At 42.5% G+C, this 16,151-nt stretch overlaps 2 protein-coding genes across 14 annotated transcripts in view; one reads left to right on the top strand and one right to left on the bottom strand.

Annotated features, from left to right (window-relative positions):
• The window catches only part of slc2a13a (solute carrier family 2 member 13a), a 173,170-nt gene extending 158,605 nt beyond the window's left edge, over nt 1–14,565 (top strand). For 4 of the 13 annotated variants that reach the window (XR_015481695.1, XR_015481693.1, XR_015481692.1 and 1 more), the window contains 5 exons: nt 5,854–5,979; nt 6,237–6,355; nt 8,171–8,323; nt 10,481–11,975; nt 12,444–12,738. Coding sequence is in view for 4 of the 13 variants with exons in the window: in NM_001442743.1 (NP_001429672.1) it covers nt 5,854–5,979; nt 6,237–6,355; nt 8,171–8,323; nt 10,481–10,707 (625 nt within the window). In the remaining 9 variants the exon portion in view is untranslated. Of the gene's footprint in view, nt 1–5,853; nt 5,980–6,236; nt 6,356–8,170; nt 8,324–10,480 lie in introns of all 13 variants that reach the window. The other 9 variants (XR_015481694.1, XR_015481690.1, XR_015481698.1 and 6 more) reach the window with 4 other exon arrangements.
• The window catches only part of slco1d1 (solute carrier organic anion transporter family, member 1D1), a 790,174-nt gene that overhangs the window by 298,910 nt on the left and 475,113 nt on the right, over nt 1–16,151 (bottom strand). The window lies entirely within an intron of this gene.

A 16,151-nucleotide genomic window follows, 5' to 3' on the forward strand; every position in this document is an offset into this window, starting at 1 on the left:
TTGTTCTGTACCTCACTTGCCTACTAATTAACAGTAATGGGTGCTCACGCTTTCGCGCTTTCTGCTATGAGGTGGAGCGCGAGATGCACTCAACATTACGATACATGAATTACTAATAAGCCTACACTAGTAACAGTTAATTTTGTTACAGTATGAACTTTAATCCAAGGAAAGACACAAATAAATTAATAAAATAAGACCGAAATCCAAAACTTTGTATACTAAATTCAAGGCTATTAAGGCCTTAATTTGAGATTATCGAATTTAAGACTTTTTCAATGCTTTTAAGACCCTGCGGATACTCTGCACTAGAGGTCTGCATTCCCGCGGCTGTCCCCGACCCAACTCAGAATGAGAGAGAGAGAGAGAGAGAGCTTTCCCAGATAGCAAAATACACTAGATTCTCGCCTGCCGGAGACTTACCACTCGCCCGGCTCCGGCTGCCAGAATCAATCGGGCCAGATGCGGCGGCCGTAAGCGAGCCGATGCTGCCGCATCCGCGCCGGAGTCGTATTCGGGCTAAAACCTGTCGGGTGCGGGCGGGAGCGGGATTCAAAATTTAGTCCCGCGCAGACCTGGCAATAAAGCTCTTTCTGATTCTGAAGTAGACGTAATTGCAAGAAGAGCGGGAGTGATCCAACTTGAGCGTAATTTCGCTTAAAGTAAAAAACATTCGGCACATTACAAACGTTCTCATTGGATGACATCCACCCCTCCACACCATTGTTAATCTGTGAGCAGTGGACTTTTAAAATACAACCCCAAATCAAAAAACAAAATTGGCAGTATGGAAAGTGCTACCTTAAAACAAAAGGAAGCCCTATGTTAACAGTGTCCAGAAGCGCTTCAACTTCTCTGTGATGGACCATCACAAAGGGGAAGCATGTACTGTGGTCAGAAATGCACTTCAAAAAGCGACAACGAAGGCAAACAACCCGAAACACTTCATCACTTAGTGTCTTCAGTCCCCGCACATCTTATAAGTGTCGTGAATCGTAATGCCTAAATGGGATATGCTGTACTGGTCCAACTTTTTTTTGAAATGTGAGCAAGAACCAATATTAGAATACGTGTTTAACGCGTTATTTAATTGATTGGTTAAAATGATAACTTCCCCAGCCCTAATCATATTCAGCAAACTAAAATAAACCAGTAAAAGTCCCCTTGCTCCACTTGTGTCTGAATACTGTGAAATTATACCATTTCTAATGGGTTTCTCTTGCTTCAGTCAACAACTCATTGCCCTCCAACCTGAGTGAAAATCAATTTTATGTCGGACGCAGTGTGTGCACTTTGGTGTAATAGCGGCGTGTGTTAGGGGGTCCAGACTGCTCGCTGTTCCTTAATGTCACCGTAATAGAGTGTCTGAAGTGTGTAACCTCGTAACAATGACCCCGCTGTAATCTGACACAGCGCTGCCTCTTTTTTCCATCCTAATTTATTCTTCCACCATCCTCCAGCTCACCGTACACACACATCGCCAAAACAAAGCGTGTTTATTTCCGCACTAATGGATGCGCTATCATCACAGCAGCAAACCAATCTGCCTCTCAAAAGCCCCGGCCTTAACTCCCCCGTAATGGAATACAGTGTTTAATGGATGCACTGAATCCGACATGCAAAATCCACTGAGCAGGAGCTGAATCCTGAATAGGTGTGGATGTGTAAAGTTGCCAGATTGTGATTTTATGATCTTGATATCTAGATGGAAGTCATGGGGTTTTGGTAAATGGCAAAATTCTCCTGAAGTGGTTTAACAGGTCAATATCCAACGCTAAAAATTGGCCCTAATATAATGTGGTGGGATTTGACTATTTGGAAGGGTCGAGAATAATAATGAGCTCAGACACAAACACACGCAGTGTAATTTACTCCAGGGTCCCCGCAGGGTCTTAAAAAGTATTTTAAAGTCTTAAATTAAAAAAATCGTAATTTATGGCTTTAAAAAGTCTTAAATTTGCTGTTCTGGGTCTTAAATATTTTTTGCACAGGTCTTATTTTTGCGATGTCCATGTAACGCTACATCTAATGCTCATTATAATTCTTTTTGTTGTTGTTGCTAGGTTTTTGGGGTGTTGTAGTTCATTATTTCACTAGTCCAATTGTAATTTGCGGTATTACAACTACAAAAAAGTCAACTTGCAATAGCCAATCAGCTTTCTGATATTAAACTTCGAAATGACGTCATCGCTGTGTTTGCGGAAGTTCGCTTTGAGTGCGCGCGACTTGATTTCGGCTGGCAGAGTATGGCGTTATTTCACTGACAAATGTCGCAAGCGCAGTTTTATAAGTCGGGAGCGCTTTAATACGAGAGAGCGAATCTCTGCTCACGCGCCAGTTTCCTTTGTTCGTGGACAAAACTGCTTGCGAGCTATTAAAACACTGGCTGCTCACGTGCGAATGATCTGCTCTCGCTCCGTCGGACTCCTTTCGTGCTTTTCCAGAGATGCTTGTCGATTAAAGTGGTAGAGAGGTTTATTTTAGCCAGAAGGAGTGAGTGAGCTATCTTTATCCCACCAGAGTAACCTAGTTTGGGCAGTTGCGTTGTGGATAAAATCTAGGTTAAATTCTACTTATACTCAACAAATGTCGCCGACAGAGATGTGTTAAGAGTTGTATTTTGTAGGTTGAAATCAGAGATAGAAATATCCACCTGTGCATGACATGACACGATGCATAAATGTGCAGTAAACACATATATACCAAGCAGTTTACATGTGTTTGCTGCCTCGTTACAAAAAGACATGGCACAATATGCACTAGCATCACGGCGTCATGTCTTACGTTTTGCATCACAGCACCTGCAAGACCTGGGAAATTTACAGGGCGAGAGAAAAGTGCATGGGAAGAAACAGGAGAGGGAAAAGGGAACAGTTCTCCAAGCACGCTGCCTCTTGCACCTAAACCAGCTTAGAGAAACTCATTCACGGTGCCTGTCAACAGAATTAGCCACCCCTCAGCCACTCAGTGGCTTTAGACTGCCCCACCCACCCACAACGGTTCCTCTGGCTCACAGGCACCCGGCTGTATGCCCCTCGGTCCCTTTTGCTCTCTCACCTACCCATCGTGGCGGCTTGCAGCAAGGTTTTGGTATCCGGCAGACAGTGGCAACTTCCTTGCCTTTTTTTTTCAACTGTGTTAAGCCCCCTGTCTCCTGCTTCTACTCATCCCTATGGACAACAGCATGTCTCCGTGTCTGGGGTGACTCTATCTTCCCCTCACAGACAGCAGCCGACCAGGTTGTGGTGGCGGCAAGTCCCCTCCTCCTGGCAAGCTCTTCCAATGCTGGCCTTGAGTGTCTATGGTGGCAGACTCTGCTCCAGTGAGGGCTCTCCTTCCCTCTTGGTTTTGGCACCACTGTAATGAAGTTGATGGTCATCTAGTTATTGGGGGAAAAGGGGTTCCTCATGGAGGCTCCCACCAAACTGAAAGCAAATGTAAAACAAAGTGTCCGAGCCTGGTCCTCTCTCATCTCCCACTGCTGTCTCTCCTCATATTATTATCTAGAGCTCCTCCATGGGACTCAAGGCTGGTGTGGGATAAAGGTGCTGTCAGTTATCACTTACACCAATGGTCCTCCATCACTGGGCCACAAACCGGCACCGGTCCATGGATCAATTTGTACCGCAACACACAAGAAATCATTAATTATTTCTGTATTATTTATTATCTGAGTCCGAACGATCTTCTATTTTGAAAAATGACCATGTTCTCTTGGTGACATCTCGGGACACTTGAGCACCTAAATTTAACCCACTCAGCAGCAAAATGAGTAAGAAACAGACATCTTTGGAAAGTTTCTTTGCTAAGGGGAAAAGGCCCAGTGAAGAACCAACAAACTGCTAAGGAATGGATCCGCAACCCCTATTTGTCAACATATCAGGTGAATCCAGCAAGCCTGTGCAAGAAGATCAACTGTTGGAGATCGTAAATGACGGCGACCTTTCAGGAGCCTTTCGCATATGTCAGCTTTTCTAGAGTTTGTGCAAGTTTGTTATGTCCAAAGGAAGTGTGCGGCTTGCGCGCGCAAGTGTCGTGATACGTTCGCGCCTTCCAGGCTCACCCAGTTGAATGAAAGCTGCGAGCGTTATTAGGGGAGACAGAGAGAGGAGAGAGGGAAAACAAAATAAAAATGGAGGATCAGTTCTTCAAACACGCTGCCTCTTGGACCTAAACTAGCTGAGAGATCCTCACATGTAGTGCTTGTCAACAGCACTAGCCACCCCTCGGTAAACAGTGTTGCCGGAGTGAGAGGTTTCCCACCCAATTTGTGTGGTTTTGAATTTGATTTTGCGGGTAAAAAATGACAGGGGGGTAGTGAAAATTTGGGCGGTTTTGCACTGGTGTGCCCCGTCAGCCCCGATCTTCACTTATAAGCCTACAAGCGCAAATCTTCCAAGGACACGACGCCATCGTTAAAGGGCCATGAAAAACCCCTCGTTTCAGCAGGGTGTTTTCACATCTCTACTTTGGAAAAAGTCTGAAAAGTTTAGGGAGGAGTGTCAGAGGAAGAAAAGAGGCTTGGTGTGGGAGTGTCTATTTGGGCGCGCTGAATTTCAGAGTCAAAACACACACCCACAGCGGACAAAGTGACTGTGTTTACGTGGACATCTGTAGTCGAATTATTTGCCAAATTATTAAATGGTGGACTTTAACTGCAGTTTGGCTCTTTCATTCAGGGAATTCATTCATGTCCCTCGCGACAAACGAGATATTTGATTGGAGGATCTGCTCTAAGCGTGTATTTTTCATGCAATGTTTGATACCGCACGGCGAATGAGAGAAAAAAAACCTCTGCATTTCCTGGAAACTTCGATGCACTCAGCAGGTAGCGTCAGAAAGCCGCGTGTTTTATTCCGGTCACTAAATTCGGTGAAAACCCTACACGAGGTTAAAGTTTGGTTGTGGTGCTAACATGTTTACACTCGGTGCAATAGTTAACTTAGTTCGATACGAAAAAACTGAATAAACAAAGAGCACTGGTCGCTCACTTACCAAATCTGTAAAGACAGGACAATCACCAGCAACTAGAGCCGCGTCTGTATTAAGAGGAGACTAAAGCGAATCCAGATCTCAGCGTTTGCAGATGAGAACAGCTCTCAGGTAAACAATAATCCTCCTTAGACACGTAAGTTATTGTTGTCGAGCGTCGCGTACACTGTTAATCCACACGTGACTCCAGCTGAGCTCTCACAGAGAGAAAATGAAAACAAAACTGAACTGCAGCAAACTATAAAAGCAACACTTCACGCTTGTTTTGCCAACACAACGTGGCGTCTCTGCCGTCTAAACACTGTGACAGTAATGAATATTAATGAAGTTGCACAATAGAGTGCGCTGATTGGTTTGAACCAAGCTTTACTCATGCATTAATGCATCACACTGTAAGACGCAATAAGACACACTCTGGCACAGACGTCCAGTCTGCACGCTGGAATACACGCTATTATGTCATGACCGTGACGCAGCTTCGAAAATTCGTTTCAAACCGGAAGTACGAATTTGCTTGAAATAACGCAAAAACAACCAATTTACACTTTTTAGTGAAATATAGGTGTCCTAATAGTGTTTACAGCAGTGTGGGACACATATACCACTGTCAACAGCTCAACACATGTGTTTTGGTGTTTCGTGACCCTTTAAGCAAAAGTATCGTTAGCTTGTTAGAAGTGGCAGCACGCAAGAAAAACAATACAGTTAAACTGCAATACATTAAACAGCTAAAGATTAAAAAACAGAAGTGCAGGTACTATGTGTACAGCCCACTTTGAGGACTGGACACAGCAACGCTGAAGGGCTTCTCTTTGAGTGGGTTTTAATTTAAAAGTAATTTGTCTTACGTTATCTTTCTAGGTCATGCGAGCCCTGTATGCTGGACCCTGGCTGTGGTTACTGTTATCAGGAAAACAGCACTGCTGTGTTCGCCTCCTCCTGTGTTCCCGTCAATCCGGCCTCCACTGAGAGAGCAGCGTGGGGCAAGTGAGTCACCACTGAAGCTCAGACTTGTGCACTTCTGCTCTTCTCCCTTTATTTGGCCATTTGTTGGGTTATTCATTCTACAGTGCAGTACACTACTGAGTTTACCTGTTCAGGCTAGACCAGTCTGTATTAACACAGTGATTTTACAGTAGATATTGATTGCTAAAGTATAGTCCTCGATGGACGGGCTGTAAAAGTGAACCATTTTTCATTTGTATACCTCATGTGATTCACAGTCTCTCTTGTAATCCTAACAGATGCTCTAATTCCACACATCTGCCAGACAGTGGTATATGGGCTTATAACTTCTGTCCAACTTCTTATTCATGGGTTGTGCTTTTGGGACTTGTGCTCTACCTTGCGTCTTTTGCCCCAGGTAAGATGATCGCTACTGTTTTTAAACGAACCCAGCGATGGTGTATTTTCAGTTTCCGCAGTTATGAATGACAATTAAGTAAATGAGAGTGTTGATTTAGAGCAGTGTTTCTCAACCATGTTCCTGGAGGACCAACAACACTGCAGGTTTCGGATGTCTCCTTTGTCTGCCACATCCACTACAGGTCCGTCAGTCTCGGCTAATTAACTGATGACCTGAATCAGGTGTGTTTGGTTAAGGAGACATAAAATATGTGCAGAGCTGGTGGTCCTCCAGGAACGTGGTTGAGAAACACTGATTCAGGGTTTCTGTGGTTCTTAAAATTTAAGCAGTTCTCTAGTTTAAGTTATCCTTTATTATTTAATATCCTTGATTACTTCTTTGGTTTTCCAATGTTAATCTGCTAAGAAATTAAACTACTTTGAGTTCATGTATAAAACTATGTCAGTAGAGTATGCAAATGACTTTTCTGTCATAAACAAGTCGATTTTTGTCAACATCTAACCCTAACCTTAACACTATAATGCTCTTGACCTAGTTGCATTAATTTAAACACACCCTTAATATCATACCTGCCAGCACTTTACCTGGGAGTCTCCTGTATTTCAGACCCATCTCCCGCCACCCTCCCGTTTTAATAATAATAATTAATAATAATTCCTTACATTTATATAGCGCTTTTCTGGGCACTCAAATCGCTTTACACAATGAAGGGAATCTCCTCATCCACCACCAGTGTGCAGCATCCACCTGGATGCCATTTTGCGCCAGATCGCACACCATACACCAGCTGATTGGTGGAGAGGAGACAGCGATGAAGCCAATTGGAATATGGGGATGGTTAGGAGGCCATGATGGACAGAGGCCAGTGGGCAGATTTGGCCAGGATGCCGGGGTTAAACCCCTACTCTTTTCGAAGGACATCCTGGGATTTTTAACGACCACAGAGAGTCGGACCTCGGTTAAATGTCTCATCCGAAAGACAGTGTTCACTGAGCAGTATAGCGTCCCCGTCACTATACTGGGGCATTAGGACCCACACAGACCGCAGGTTGGGCGCCCCCTGCTGGCCTCACTAACACCACTTCCGACAGCAACCTAGCTTTCCCATGTGGTCTCCCATCCAGGTACTGACTGGGCGCAGCCCTGCTTAGCTTCAATGGGCGACCATGTAAGAGTTGCAGAGAGCTAGCTGCCGGTTTTGTTATTTCTCTCAGAAAACTCCCGTAATTTCAACCCCATTCCTGGTCCTCAGCATTTTGGTGTAGTCTGTGTAACCCCTGGGGTCGCCAACTTTAGTATAGGATCCGATCGCAGCGCCTGCCTGAAACACGCTTCATAGCACAGTTACTAACACCAGAGGAAACAGTACCCGGTTCTCAACAGTCAACAGTGTTATTCAGACACCTCACCCCCACACCTAACAGGGACAAATGTTGGCAGGTACGCATAATATGGTATTAATATAGCCTAGTTATTTTCTTTAAAGGTCAACTCAATGGTACCTCTTTAAAATGATCATTGAGCGACGTAACAGAGTCTGAGTAGATTTTTGTCAACACCTAATCCAATAATACTCTTTATCTGGTGACATTGATTTAAACATGGCTTTAATATAGTCTCTTTATTTTCTTTAAAGGTCAACTCAATGTTGCCTATTTAAAATGATCAACAAAAACCGTAACAGAGAAGATCTTAATTGGTCCTCTTTTAAGAATAAAAAGTGCTGATTGCCTCACAAACCCACCAGAACTGTTTTGTTTTCTAAATAAAACATGTCTGAGGGAATTGTAACATCTTTTTACCTCCTGACAGGAATGGGCCCAATGCCATGGACGGTTAATTCCGAAATCTACCCTCTTTGGGCTAGAAGCACAGGCAACGCCTGTTCGGCCGGAGTGAACTGGACTTTCAATGTGCTGGTGTCCCTGACGTTCCTCCACATGGCCCAGTACCTCACTTACTACGGTAATACTCTAATTAGTGGATCGACTGCCGTCGTGAGCGTGACCTTTTTGTCAGCATCAATACGGCATTTGATCTCTCGACATCAAGAGTTTGCTCCACATAAAGGCATTGTAAAGCTAATTACTTGCATGACTCAGTATTTCTCTGAACGTCAACACGTCTCTCTGAACGCAGACCTTCATATGCGCATGATTCGTCAATGCATGCTATCCAAAGATGTTTTTTAGGACAAATTATTCACATGTAGAAGATTGCTTTGTGTCTTAAACATTTTCTCTAGGCCACTGGATTATTACAGAAATATAGTTCATAAATATTGGGACATCGATACAATTCTAACATTTTTGGCTCTATACACCAACACAATGGAATTTAAAAGAAACAAACAAGATGTGCTTTAACTGCAGACTGTCTGCTTTAATTTGAGGGTATTTACATCCAAATCAGGTGAACGCTGTAGGAATTAAGAGCTTGCATTTCTGCCTCTCACTTGTTAAGGGACCAAAAGTAATTGAACAGAATAATAATCATAAATCAAACTTTCACTTTTTGTGAATACTTGGTTTGCAGTTCAGTTACAGCCTGAAGTCTGGAACTCGTAGACGCTGGGTTTCATGCCTGGTGGTGCTCTCCCAAGCCTCTAAAGCAGTGGTCACCAAACTTGTTCCTGGATGGCCGGTGTCCTGCAAATTTTAGCTCCAACCCTAATCAAACACACCTGAACAAGCTAATCAAGGTCTTAATATGTATACTTAAAACATCCAGGCAGGTGTGTTGAAGCAAGTTGGAGCTAAACCCTGCAGGGACACCGGCCCTCCAGGACCGAGATTGGTGACCCCTGCTCTAAAGCAACTGTCTTCAGTTCCTGCTTGTTCTTGGGGCATTTTCCCTTCAGTTTTGTCTTCAGCGAATGAAATGCATGCTCAATCGGATTCAGGTCAGGTGATCGACTCGGCCATTGCATAACATTTCACTTCTTTCCCTTCAAAAACTCTCTGGTTGCTTTTGCAGTATGCTTTGGGTCATTCTCCACCTGCACTGTGAAGCGCTGTCCAACAAGTTCTGAAGCATTTGGCTGAATATGAGCAGAAAATGTTGCCTGAAACACTTCAGAACTCATCCTGCTGCTTTAGTCAGCACCACATCATCAACAAACAAAAGAGAACCAGTTCCACTGACAGCCATACATGCTTACACCATGACACTACCACCACCATGCTTCACTGCTCTTTCCTTCTCCATCACTCTTTCCATCACTCTGGTACAAGTTGATCTTGATCTGTTCGTAGAATGTTGTTCCAGCGCTGTGAAAGCTTTTTCAGAACTCTCATCTGGCCTTCCTGTTTTTGAGGCTCTCCAATGGTTTACATCTTGTGGTGAACCCTCTGTATTCGCTCTGGTGTGGTCTTCTCTTGATTGTTGACTGACACACATACACCTGCCTCCTGGAGAGTGTTCTTGATCTGGCCAACTGTTGTGAAGGGTGTTTTCTTCACCAGGGAAAGAGTTCTTCAGCCTTCCACACCAGTTGTTTCCGTGGTCTTCCGGGTCTTTTGGTGTTGCTGAGCTCAATGGTGCACACAGTTCCACGCCTAATGTTTTTGCCATCTCTCTGATGGGTTTGTTCTGTTTTTTCAGCCTAATGATGGCCTGCTTGACTGATAGTGACAGCTCGTTGGATCTCATCTTGAGAGATGACGGTTCCAGATTCCAAATCCAAACAGCACACTTGAAATAAACTCTGGACCCTTTATCTGCTCATTGTAAATTGGGATAATGAGGGAATAACACACACTTGCACATGGAACAGCTTAGAAGCCAACTGTCCGATTACTTTTGGACCCTTAACAAGTGGGAGGCACATTTGCAAACTTGTAATTCCTACAGCGTTCACCTGATTTGGATGTTAATGCCCTCAAACTAAAGCTGACGGTTTCATTTCAAGTCCATCGTGCTGGTGTATAGAGCCAAAAATGTTAGAATTGTGTCCCAATATTTATGGGCCTAACTGTATATATTACTAAGGGCTTTAGGGCTGTCGATTTAAAGGGGACCTATCATGCAAAAATCAGTTTTAAAAGAGGTGTAATCACAATTGTGTGGAAATACAGCCATTGTTATTAACATCTAATAATCAATAACTATGTGGTTTTCCAGGCGTATTCTTCCTCTACACCAGTTTGGCTTTCACAGGCTTCTTTTTCATCTACGGTTGCCTCCCTGAGACTAAAGGACGGCGACTAGAAGAGATCGAATCCTTGTTTGAAAACCGACTCTGCTCGTGCGGCATCTCGGATTGTGACGAGGACCGGCAGGTGGAATACATCCGGGTAAAAGGCTCAAACTACCACCTATCGGACAATGACGCGTCTGATGTTGAGTAACTGGTGTGAAACCTGGGGTCTGGTAAACGGGGATGAGAAGGCATCGACTGCGCCTCGCTCGATCCCGACGTCAGGTTGGCTCACTGTATCGGTCAGATCGAGCCTCTCTCATCCAGACGTTCACCGCGATGGCAAGAACAGGGTTGTAGAGCACACACAAACAAACACGCAGTGCCAAGTCAGCTTTTATAATGTTGTGAGTGTGCTCATTCCTCCACCGGCAGATGAAAACACACTCGTCATTCGTGTAAAATGTGTTTAGCTGTAAATGCAGTAATATATATGCAGCAGGATATTACTGTTTTTTTCTTTCTTTGTCATGTTAAAGCACAAACAAAAAGCTCAAGTTAAATTTTAAAATAAGACTCGCATTTAAAAAAAAGATAAGCTATGTTACCAGTCAACAATTTCGGCGCTGGTATTCTTTTTAATGAACCCTTTTCAAAGACTAAGATGAGGCGATTTTATATTGATTAACATTATACATTGAGCAGACTATTTTCCGCACTATTATAGATTTTATTTTTTTAACGGTATTTCTTCGTTCAAATTTGCAAATGTTCTAAGAGGCCTTGCATTATTACATTCTTCTTTACTGTTTTTTATTTACGTAATTCTCTCTTGATCTTGACATATTGTTTACAGTGTTTTACGAGTCCTTTTCTCATTATCTTGACATAACAAAAGTTGTTTTTTTGGAGTTAACAACTTATTTTTTTTCGGCTGACTTTGGAAGAAGAGGATGTTCTAGATTAGAAGCAGATTATATCGCATTAGCTTATGCAGGGACTCACTTTCGTAAAGTATTTGAAAATAAGAATGCATCCAACCATTATTACGTTACAGCTACAGTTGCAAACTCTGTATTTTGTTATATAATAAGTGTTGCCTACTAGACGGAGTGTCCATATAAACAAATAAGAGCAGAGCAACTTTGGATGTGTCGAGATCACAAGAAAATTAAGTTGTGATTACAAGAAAACAAATTGATCAAGAAAACGAAAAAAAAATTTGAGATTGCGTGAAAATAAGTTACGCTGACATCACTGGAAAATAAAAGTTGCGATAATGTAAAAAAATAAATGATGTTGAAATCATAAAACAATGTCACGATCATGTAAAATCGAGTTATGCCAAGCTCGAGTTATGCCGAGATCATGAGAATATAAAAGTCGTGATCACGCAAAAACTAGTTATGTTGAGATCACGAGAAAAAAATTTGCGATGACACAAAAACTAGTTATGTCAAGATCGTGATCGTCAAAGTCGTGATTACAAGAAAACAAATTTGTCAAGATCACGAGGGAAAAATGTTGCGCTTACACGTAAACAAGTTATGTTGAGTTCACATGAAAATAAAAGTCACGATTATGTGGAAACAAGTTATGTTGATATCATGAGAAAAAACTTTGTCGAACATGTGAAAACTAGTAACGTCAAGATCACAAGAAAATAATAATCACGATTACGCAAAAACAAGTCATGTCGAAATCACGAGAAAACAAGTTATTTCAAGATCATGAAAATATGAAAGTTATATAACGTGCAAACAAATTATGTCTGTCGTGTTCACGGAAAAATAAGTTGCGTCAAGATAATGAGAAAATAAAAGTTGCGATTTTGTGAAAGAGTTATGTCAAGATCCCGAAAATAGAAGTCACAATTACGCAAAAAACAGTTATGTCGAGATGATGAAAATATAAAAGTTGTGATTACATGAAAACAAATTATGTCAGTCGCGTTCACGGAAAAATAAGTTATGTCAAGTTTATAAGAAAATAAAATTCGCGAAAACGCGAAATTAAGTTATGTTGAGATCATGAAAATAAAAGTTGTGATCACGTGAAAACGAGATATGTCAAGATTACAAGAAAATAAAAGTCACGATCACGCAAAAACCAATTTTGTCGAGATCAGAATATAAAAGTCGTGATCACGTGAAAACGTATTTTGTTATGATAATGTGTGATCACGTGAATACGAGTGATGTCGAGATCACGAGAAAATAAAGTCGCAATCATGGAAAATAAAGTTATGTCAAGATCATGAGAAAATAAAGGTCGTGATCACGAGAAAACAAAAGAGAAAAAATGATTTAATACATGGCCTCTTAGGAATTCCGTACCATTCATACCTACATAAGTTTATTCTGGAAAGAGTCCATTGAAATGTTCCCCTTCTAGTCATCAAAACAAATATTCAAATGTCCTTTTAATGGATGTCTGGGAATTATGTAAAGGTTAAAAGTACCTCAACAAGTAACTATTTTTGTGCCGGGCATTCAAGTGTGTCTCGATTTTTGACTAGTAGTCCATAAATCAATCGAATTGCGTAACATAACGCGAGTCCCTGAATATGAACAAATGATAAATCTATAGTTATTAACCTCACGTCCCCCGGCCTCAATTAAAACCTTCCACACTCTGAAACGTGTGGCATATTGCATTGCCTTGTAATATGCGACCTGCCTTTCACCGTCTGGTTTTTGAACAGTTTATTTTGTAAAGAACCGTCATGTTTGTAGGATTAGAGATCATTGACACAACACGTCTAATGTAGCTTTCTGCGGTTTCCTGTGATAGTGTAGTGTGGCCTTATAAAATATTTCACTAATGTATGTATTTATTTATTTATTCATGTTGCAACCTTGTTTAATTTGAAATATTTTATTTATATGTAATTTAATGTTTACATTTTTAAATATTTTCTTTGTTTTTAATAATATATTTTACTATAATTTTAAGTTGTCTTCCTTATAGCCTAGTGTTTTATTGGTCTTGTCTGAGGAAAAAATGTAGGCTATCTGTTTTGACGAGTGCAGTGTTATATCCGATGTTCTGTTGTGCTAAGTATTCAGTTAGACAAATGCACACGACAGCGTGCCAAACTGACCTGGAAAATCTGTGTTGTGGTTGTAGCTTTCTTGAAAACCAAGCTGAAGTAACCCAATAACGTGTCGGCTCAACTTCCTGTATAAAGGGTTCAGTGATGCATAATCGTGCGCATCAGGCCTTGTGTATTGTGCGTTTTGTTCAGATACTTAGTTACGTGTGTCCAAACTTGATTTGGTTGAACAAAGTACAAATGAAATCGGCACAATGTTTGGCATTTTAGCTCAGTTTGATCTTAAAGGAGTAGTTCACCCAAAAAAAATTGTCGTTTACTCACCCTCATACTGTTACAAATCCCTTTATTTATTTATTGGTAATTATAATATTCTGTGGAATATAAAATTGTTTTCATATAATCAAACCACAAAGGTACATAATAGTCTAATAATATAATTCATTGATTTTCATCCGCTTTTTTGGGGCCGGGTCACGGGGGGCAGCAGTCTTAGGAGAGAACCCTCCCCAGACACTTCCTCCAGCTCCTCCGGGGGGATCCAGAGGCGTTCCCAGACCAGCCGAGAGACATAGTCCCTCCAGTGTGTCCTGGGTCTTCCTCGATACCTCCTCCCGGTGGGACATGCCTGGAACACCTCCCTAGGTAGGCGTCCAGGAGGCATCCGAAACAGATGTCCAAGCAACCTTAGCTGACTTCTCTGGATGTGGAGGAGCAGCGGCTCTACTCCCAGCTCCTCCTGGGTGTCAGAGCTCCTCACCCTATCCATAAGAGTGCGCCCTGCCACCCTGTGAAGGAAACTCATTTCAGCTGCTTGTATCTGAGATCTTGTCCTTTCAGTCATGACCCAAAGCTCATAACCATAGGTGAGAGTAGGAATGTAGACTGACCAGTAAATCCAGAGCTTTGCCTTTCAGCTCAGCTCCTTCTTCACCACAACGGACCGGTACATCGACCGCATTACTGCTGCCGCTGCACTGATTGGTCCATCAATCTCACGCACCATCCTTCCCTCACTTGTGAACAAAACCCCAAGATACTTGATCTCCTCCACCTGGGCTAAATATTTCCTCCAACCTGGAGATGGCAAACCACCTTTTTTCCGGTGGAGCACCATGGCCTCGGACTTGGAGGTGCTGATTCTCATCCCAGCCATCTCACACTTGGCACAGGGTTCATACACATTTTTTCTACAAAAATTCCATGACTTTTTCAGGACTTTCACGTCAATTTTCATGACCTAATGTTTCATGTAATGACACCATGTTTTTGGCCAAGATAAGAAAAGTAAAAACTACTAACCTCCATTCCAATATACAGACAGTCAAACTAATTTTAGATGATGTTAATAGTTTGTTAAACTAGTAATAGTAGCTAAAACTACTTCTATTATAAAGCCGTGATCACGCAGCACTTTTCCGCTCTATAGACTTTCATTCATAGGCATGCGAATGCGGCAGACCAGAAACGCAAGCAGGTGTTTCGCAATTCACTGCATTCGAAAGTTGAAGCTTAGTGAATTCTTACCTGCGAAATCACAAAAGGGGATTGCGTTAGACAGATTGAGGATCATTTGAAGTAAGAAATTTAAAATACGGAGCAATCGCTCATATTTATTAACGTCTAATGATATTGTTTAACCACGCCCCTTTTCGCAGTGCCCTATGACAAACCTCACTCCTCTGACCTCTAAAGGTGCTCTAGCAACAGACGTTAGAGGCCATGGTCTTTAGCCTCCTTGTTAGAGCATGCGGAAGGTCACCGGTTCGATCTCAGCTCGGAGTTGGTTGGGTGGTGTAGGATCGCCAGGGTTACATTGGTGCCGTGACCCGGATGAGAGTGAGGTTTTGGGGGGTGAGTGTAACAGAGGCCAGCCAGTAAGTGCTGTGCAGGTAAACTTCACTCCTCTGACCTCTAAAGGTGCTCTAGCGACAGACGATAGAGACCATGGTCTTCAGCCTACTTGTTAGAGCATGCGGAAGGTCACCGGTTCGATCTCAGCTCGGAGTTGGTTGGGTGGTGTAGGATCGCCAGGGTTACATTGGTGCCGTGACCCGGATGAGAGTGAGGTTTAGGGTGGTGAGTGTAGCAGAGGCCAGCCAGTAAGTGCTGTGCAGGTAAACCTCACTCCTCTGACCTCTAAAGGTGCTCTAGCAACAGACGATAGAGGACATAGTCTTTAGCCTCCTTGGTGGAGCAACCGACTCCCATGCGGAAGGTCGGCGGGAATACATCTGCTAAATGACTAAATGTAAATTCCATGACTTTTCCAAAACCTAGTGGGTTTTTCTGTTTTTCCAAAAACTTTTCCAGGCCTGGAAAATTCCATGACTTTTCCAGGTATTCCATGACTGTATGAACACCTCGCCCACTGCATGCTGAAGATCCATGTCCAGTGAAGCCAACAGAACAACATCTCCTGCGAAAAACAGATGAAATCCTGTGCTCCCCGAACCGGACCCCCTCTAGCCCAAGGCTGCGCTTTGATCTACTGTCCATGAAAATTCTTAAATAAAACAGAATAGAATTCTAGAACTTGTGGGTGAACTATCTCTTTAAGAAAACAAATGTCTAACATAAAATGAACTGCGTCAAGTCGA

Source organism: Danio rerio, chromosome 4 (assembly GCF_052040795.2).
Source record: "Danio rerio strain M-AB ecotype USA chromosome 4, GRCz13ab, whole genome shotgun sequence".
Classification (NCBI taxonomy): domain Eukaryota; kingdom Metazoa; phylum Chordata; class Actinopteri; order Cypriniformes; family Danionidae; genus Danio; species Danio rerio.